The sequence below is a fragment of the Vigna radiata genome, unplaced genomic scaffold, assembly GCF_000741045.1.
Source record: "Vigna radiata var. radiata cultivar VC1973A unplaced genomic scaffold, Vradiata_ver6 scaffold_170, whole genome shotgun sequence".
In the NCBI taxonomy this organism is placed as follows: domain Eukaryota; kingdom Viridiplantae; phylum Streptophyta; class Magnoliopsida; order Fabales; family Fabaceae; genus Vigna; species Vigna radiata.
In genome coordinates, this window is record NW_014542552.1 from 89,663 (window position 1) to 97,539 (window position 7,877).

Here is a 7,877-nt window from a genome sequence, read left to right on the forward strand (position 1 = left end):
TATATCAGCATATGGTAATCTCAATCTTCTTTCAATATCAAGCATCATCAAGCAACTTATCTCATGCAACATCAAACAGTTAAACCATCATATCAGAAAAGTTTTAGACCAAGTACATTAACCCTATACTGCTCAACAAAAGAAAATCCTACACTACTAAACAGAAAACAAAAGATAAGAAAAATTATGTTCTACTGCAGATAACACCCATTAGTAGATGCTATGTAGGCTCCTCAACCCATGTTGTCGTCGGAATCCTCCTCTCCAGCCTCAGCATCCTTAAGATCATCACCATCATCATCCTCCTCAGCATCTGCATCCATGGCTTAAGCTTCAGCTGCTCTAGATCTACTGCCCAACACCTGTTCTGGCTAAGCCACTACGTTGTTGAACTCATCCATAGTCCACCTATGTGTAGGAAGAGTGTCGTACATGCCTATGATCATCTCGGCTGTAACAACCTGTCCTCTATGAATGGAATCCAATCTGGACTCCAATTTGGATGGAGAGACCTTGAATTTGTGCAAAGTGTTTATAAATTGATGATGGATGAATCTCAAATGCAGTGCTCTCTCGAAAACCCCAAACTTGGATGGTGGAATGGTGCAAAAGTGATGGAGAATGGGTTTTCTAGAATTCAACAATTAAACCCTAAAAACAATTCCCACTCACTTTACTTACTTATGCAATAATTAAGCCTTAAATGCAACTAGAACAATATTAAAACATGCAACAAAAGTAAATCAATCAACTGGGTTGCCTCCCAGGTAGCGCTTGTTTAACGTCACGAGCCTAACCCAAACCTTTCTAGCACTTATCAGTAAGTGCAAACCTTACCAACACCCATCAGTAGGTGTACTTCCTATATATCTCAGTAGATACTTAAACTTTCTAGCATCCCTCAGTGAATGCTACCCAATAAAGATTGTTCAACAATATCCAAAAATTACAAAACCAAAACTAAATGAAAATAATGTTTATAAGTGACTGGGGTGCCTCCCAGCAAGCGCTTTTTTAACGTCATTAGCTTGACCCAGTGAACCTCAAACACCTATTAGTAGGTGTTGATATTCTCCCTGCTTGATATTCTTTTCTTTTCCTTCTTTCTGCTTAATTTCTTCAGAAAGTTGATAAAACCAAGCACCGGTTTCCATGTTTTAATCATAGAAACTTTAATCTCCAATTTCTTGCAGATTTCCATAAAGCACTAACATTTCTTTTCCTTCCTATGATACTTCTTTGGATGAGGAAGGGTTTTTTCATATGATCTTTTCTTCTTTCCTCTCATCCTCTATTTCTTACTTTTCTTCTCCCTCAATTTTCTCTTTTTTCTTTTCTCCTACTTTCTCCTTTATTTCCATACTTTTTTTCTTTTCTTCTTTTCTCTCAACCACTTCTTTTTCTTTCTCCTCACTTTTATCTTCCTCACTCAACCTTTCTATTTGTTCTTCCCCTATCTTGTCCTCATCTCTCTCTATTTTTTCTTCTTTAATAATCTTGTCATTTCTGTTGGAAAACAGGTATGCTTCTTTTCTACACCAAGAAGGGGGTGATGAGCTCACGGTTCTTTTGATAGTTGAATGAGAAAAGCACATTTTTCTCTTTACTTTTCATTGTGTGCAAAGGTTGAAGTTTTTATTTTGAGTTTATTATTCAATGACACGGTACAGCCAATTGCTAAGCTATCTTTACTTCAATTGCTTTTGGGAATTGGTAAAAAAATCTGATTGAAAAGAAGCACATTGCAGCCACGGTTTCTTTACTCTGCTTATCACACGGTCACATCAACTTAGAGAAGCACTTTCTTTTATTTTATTTATCAATGTATGGCTGTTGTTTTCTAAGCTGCACCTAGTATCCGTGAAATTGAAGAGGTTATTAGGTGAGAAGTTTTAAAGGTGAAGGCTGGAAATAGTTTTCCGTGACTGAAGCAAGTGGTGCAGTATGGTGATGAAATGTGGGGGAATTCTTCAGCTTTTATTAAATGAAAAGTAGATTAGGTTGAGTCTGTTGTGATGGGATGTTGTGGTGGTAACTTTTCTTTTATTTCTTTGAGAAAGAAGAAGCTAGGAGATGGATTGGAATGGTGGGGTTTGATGCTTAATTCCCTTGACCTTTGATTCCATTCTGAAGAATTGAAGAGGTGATTAGATGGATTGGGAATAGGTGTACGGTGTGGCTAGAATTCAGGTTTTAGAGCATTTAATTCTTTTCTCCCATCGTGCATGTTTGCATTCAATTACTTTAGAGATATTAATGTTTTTCTTTTTCTATGAAGCACACAAGTTTCAAGGAATGAATTGTTATTCATCATTTTTTTGTTGGGAGAAGGTCACGGCCTGGTGAAGTAATTGTGCGGAGATGCATATTTTATTTTGTTTTGGATCCACACAAGCTAGCATTTGTTTCTTAAAAAAAGAGTAGTGGTGACTCACACGCTAATTTCTATTGAAGAAATGATGCAGCATATAGTCACGACCAAAAGGGTTCTAGGCCAATTGCAAATTCAGCTCCTTTTGGTAGATGCACAAGTGGTCACATGAGGTGTTAGATAAATTTAAGTCTTCTTATTTTCTTTTGTTTTAAAATATTTTACATCGTATGTTGAATTGTTTTTCCATCTTTTTAATCTGGTGGTGCATTCTAAATAGCTCTAATTGTGTTTAGATAATTGACTGTTGTAGTGTTCCATTTAATGTTTTCATGCTTTTTAATGTTTTTAATTATATTCGGTTGTGTTTAATTTTCATTTTTAATTTTGTCTTTTTAATTCACAAAACACTTTCGAAACCCCCCTTACTTTTTGTTTAACCTAATATGTGAACCGCAGTTTGGTCTTTGAGAGACGACCTAGGAGTCACTTCTTAGTTATACTACATTTCTAATTGCACATTAAATTTGCATGGGCGGCGACACCCATCAAATTTTGGTGCCGTTGCTGGGCACCAATGGTTTAGTTTTAGGTCTTTTGTTGTTTTAGTGTGTTGTGTGTGCGTTAGTTTGTGTTTTGTTTCCTATGTATGAGTATGTGTGTTTTGTTGGTTTAGGTTGTTTTGTGTGTTTGAAATTTTTTTGCTATCGTTTCATGGTTGTGGGGTGTTGTGACTTGGTGCATGACTAGAGGAAATCTTGGACTCATACCACCCTTTGATCCTAAGATTGATAGGACGTTTCATAGGTTAGCTAGGCATTTTAGGAATTTGTCTTTAGAGTCTGTTTTTGAGTCAGTTCCATTAGATATTGTGCATCCCACTGCTGAGAACTCTGTGCATACTGCATCCACTGTTTTTGAGTCAGTTCCATTAGATATTGTTTCTGACTCTGTTGTTTTTCACACTGAGAACAATATGGCACAACCTCCACCTCGCGCGAGGACTTTTTGGGAAATAGTTGCACCTGATTTCAGTTATGAAAGCTTGTGTATCCAATATCCTGATGAGGACGTACCATTTGTTCTCAAGACTGGACTGATCCATTTGTTGCCCAAGTTTCATGGCCTTGCAGGTAAGTGTCCGCATAAGCATATGAAAGATTTCCAGTATGTGTGTTCAACCATGAGGCCTCAAGATGTTCCTGAGGACCAAGTCATCTTAAGGATATTTCCTTATTCACTAGAAGATGCAGCAAGGGAGTGGATGTACTGTTTAGCACCTAGATCCATCACCAGCTGGGATGATATGAAGAGGTTGTTCTTAGCAAAGTTTTTCCCAGCATCCCGAACCACAGCTATCAGGAAAGACATCACTGGGATTAGGCAGCTTGGTGGAGAGAGCTTATATGAATATTGGAAGAGATTCAAGAAGCTTTGTGACAACTGTCCCCACCATCAGATACCAGAGCAACTCCTTCTCCAATATTTCTATGAAGGTCTCAATAGCTTGGATAGGAGTATGATTGATGTTGCCGGTGGTGGAGCACTAGAAGCTACGACTCCTACTGAAGCCAGGAACTTGATTGAGAAGATGGCTTCCAACTCCCAGCAGTTTGGCACCAAGAGTGATACTATTGTGGTGAAGGGAGTACATGATATTGCTACCCAGTCTTCATCATCTGACGATAGGAAATTGGAAAGCAAGCTCGATTCTCTTGTGAGTTTGGTGTCACAGATGGCTTCAAATCAGAGACTAGCATCTCCATCTAAATTTGTTGCACGACATTGTGGTATATGTTTCTCCTATGAGCACTATACATATGAATGTCCTACTTTGCAGTAATCTACTGGCCATGATGCATCTCCAGCCTATGTTGTAAACATACAAACCAACAGGCAGCCACAACAGCCAAATTATGACTTGTCCAGCAACAGGTATAACACAAGGTGAAGGAATCACCCAAATCTTAGATGGACCAATAATACACAGCAGCCACAACAACAACCACCACTTTGCCAAAATGCTACAGGTCCTAACAAACCATATGTGCCTCCACATGTTCAGAGATATCAGAGGCAATAGTAGCAAGAGATTCCTGCCCAGCCAGCTCTCCAACCTCCCATGTCTTCTTCTGAGCTTACCTTGGAGGAGTTGGTGAAGCAGATGACTATTCAAAACATGCAATTTCAGCAGGAAACCAGAGCGCAGTTTTAGTAGTTTTAGTAGGAAACCAGAGCTTCTATTCAGAATCTTACTACTCAGATGGGTCAGATGGCAACACAATTTAACCAAGCACAGCCACAAAATTCTGACAAGTTACCATCCGAAACTGTGCAAAATCCGAGGAATGTGAGTGCCATCACCCTCAGATCTGGGAAGCAGATTGTTGTGCCCACAAAGCCAACCCCTACACCTATACCCGTGCCTGCTACTTGTCACAGGAAAGATGACCAAGTTGGTCCAAGCAGGACATTTGAGATGGGTGGATCTTCTTCCTCTTCTGGTGGTTCTTCTTCTCCTCCAGGTGGGCCTTCTTCTTCTTCCACCACCACCACCAGTGTGCATCCTCCGTTTCCTGAGCGACCTATACCTCTTCCCTTCCCTCAAAGGGAAATTCCTAGCAAAAAGATGGATGAGGTGGACAAGGAGATATTGGAGAACTTCAGGAAGGTAGAGGTGAACATACCTCTACTTGATGCAATCAAACAAATTCCAAGGTATGCAAAATTCTTGAAGGATTTGTGTACACACAAGAGGAAGATGAAAGGTAATGAAAGGATCTGCATGGGTAGGAATGTATCCGCACTCATTGGTAAGTCAGTGATGGGTGTCGCCGCCCAATCAAATTTGATTGCATATTAGAAATGCAGTATAGTGCTAGGAAGTGACTCCTAGGTCGTCTCTCAAGGACCAATTTTGCGGTTCAAAATCGAGTCTAACACGAAATGGAGGGGGGGGTTGTGAAAGGTTTGCGTGGTGAATGCGGAAAAATTAAAATGAAATTAAATTAAAATGCAAATGTAAAAACGTAATTAAATTCAATTAGAACGAAATTAAATGCAACAAAACATTTCACCATGCATGAAAATGAAATTAAAACAGTAAAACGAAACTGCTACAGTAAATACGAAAATTCACGCTGGAACTGGACAACTCTGACCTTTGCTCAATGTTTTACCCATAACTTTTTCTACAGAGCTCTAAATGAGATGAGGTTTTTTTTCCTGGAAAGTAGACTCAATTGTCTTTCATGTGACACATAAAACGTAGCATTTGGACCTCTGGTATGGTTGCAGTTATGTTTTTAAAATCGAGTCCAGAGAGTGAAAATGCTAAACCAAATACTAGACTAAACAAATATCTAAACACAGTTAAATTAAGCTAACATGGCAACTAAAGCAACAAGACCAAACATATTAGACAACATTAAGACAAAATAAAATAAAATACTAGACCCCAACAAGGCAACAAACAACTACCTAACACAGTTAAATTAAATTAAATGCAAAGCTAAATTAGAGAAATCAAAAGCAACTAATCCTAGTATGCAAATTAATTTAAAACAAAATAAATAAGCAAACACAACTTTTTCCTAGAAATTCATGTGACCAAGTGTGCACCAAATATAGAAATTGAAAATGAAATGGCCTAAGAAGACCTCTTGTACATGACCTCAATTGCACCATACCCAAACTTGACTTTCTTGCTTCAAATAGCCACAAATTTTTGTTGACTTCTTCTCCTATGTGCACCATTCTCAAAGAAATTAAGCATGTGCATTCCAAACACACTAGGACCTTCCTCTCTCTCCTACCATGCAGCAAAGAATTGGACACCACACTCCAAGACACTACATTGTCGTGAACTACCAAGCAAATAGCAAAAAGGTGCATCAAAAACCAACTCTAATGGAAAGATACTTTGGGTGGTCCAACCAAGATGCCATGTAGGCAAGGTCAAAGGAAATAAACCAACTAAAAACTCCCTTCCTAAAGGTGATTCTCGGCCGCAATGCATAGAAAAGACAGAACCAAAAGTGGAAANCCAAGGAAATATAAACCACCGAATGTAACCCTTGCAGCTGCCAACGTCCCATCCTTTCTCCCTTTCTAAATCACGTGCTCTTCTCCAATTAAAATCCATGCCTTTTCTTCAAAGAAATGAAATGCTAGCTGCACCGAGAAGGGAATGTTTTCATCTCCAAACANCAACNTNTTTACTAAATAAATTAAAATGCAAAAGAGCTCTCCAATCCAGCACCGTCTAGCTAACACCTACTCTTTATTTCTCCTAAATAAAAACGTTGCACCTTCTCCAAATAATCACCGAACAACTATGTCTAATCCCATCTAATAATTTTTGAAAGTAAAATGAGAGAACAAGCATTCAATCACTAGACCCAAAGAAATTGGAAATAAATTCTCCCAAATGTTCAATCACGGTTCTACTCATCAAAATAAAATAAAATGCTCTTCATTCAAACAAAGTCTCCCAACGTTCCAGCAAAATAAAAACCAAAGGCAGTAGCTTGCAAAGATTGAATCAGCGTGCAGGCATGGAAAATGTGTGCTTGATTATATAAGAAAAAAAAACTACAAGGCGCAAAAGAAGTGACAACTGTGTGCTTGAATCAACAAATAATACAATGCAAAAGTGAAATAGAATTCAAAATGTGATTATCCCTTCATCCATAATCCATCATGAGCTGTTGAAAGAAACGTTTAAAAGCTCCTCTCCTTTTCAAAAAAATTCTAGCAGCTCTCCTAAAAAAAAATGACGGCTGCCCTCCACCAAGGCCATGAGTTTTTGTGTCATAAATTAGGGTGGGGTCCACCCTACCTTAGGTGCCAAGTGTCAATTTTTTACTATTGGGCTGAACAACAAATTCCAAAAATTGGCCCACAATGAAAAAGTTTGTCTAAAAATTCTAAACTACTAAATTAAAATACAACTAATTCTAAAACGCTTATGGGAGAGTCTTGATTTATTTTGTCTCCTTCCCAATGCTCCAAAATATATTTCCAAAATTTTCCCTGCAATTAAAAATGCAAATAATTAGCTTAGAAAATTCAAATTAATTAAAATTAGAATTTCCGGTCAAATTAAGCATAATTAGGAAAAACGGGAAAATACCGGACAATTAAGCACAATTCCCTGATTAAATTCGGTACAATAAACTAAGTAAAATCAATAAAATATCGACTCATCAGTCGGTCCCGCACATCCCTGAAAAGTGCAAGGACCCAGGTATATTTTGCATTCCTTGTGTGATTGGAAATAGTAAATTTGAAAATGTCATGCTTGATTTGGGTGCTTCTATTAATGTCATGCCTTTGTCCATATATGAATCTTTGTCTCTTGGTCCTTTGCAGTCTACGGGTGTGGTCATTCAGTTGGCCAATAGGAGTGTTACACACCCAACAGGTTACATAGAGGATGTCTTGGTTAGGGTTGGTGAACTGATTTTTCCTGCAGACTTTTATGTTTTGGAGACGGAGGAGGGAT

The 7,877-nt window shown here is 38.2% G+C and overlaps 1 protein-coding gene across 1 annotated transcript; it reads left to right on the forward strand.

Moving 5' to 3' along the window:
• Positions 1-3,554: 3,554 nt before the first annotated feature.
• LOC106780288 lies at positions 3,555-4,214 on the forward strand. Its single transcript, XM_014668566.1, has 2 exons — positions 3,555-3,685; positions 3,878-4,214. The coding sequence occupies exons 1-2, from the start codon at positions 3,555-3,557 to the stop codon at positions 4,212-4,214; spliced, it is 468 nt and encodes a 155-aa protein (XP_014524052.1).
• The last annotated feature ends 3,663 nt before the right edge of the window (positions 4,215-7,877 follow it).

Bases quoted from the DNA above. Each gene is read 5' to 3' on its own strand.
- LOC106780288 (XM_014668566.1), top strand. From the start codon at position 3,555: ATGAGGCCTCAAGATGTTCCTGAGGACCAAGTCATCTTAAGGATATTT. The intron at 3,686-3,877 runs GTTGTTCTTAGC...AGGTCTCAATAG, and splicing joins AGCTGGGATGATATGAAGAG to CTTGGATAGGAGTATGATTG.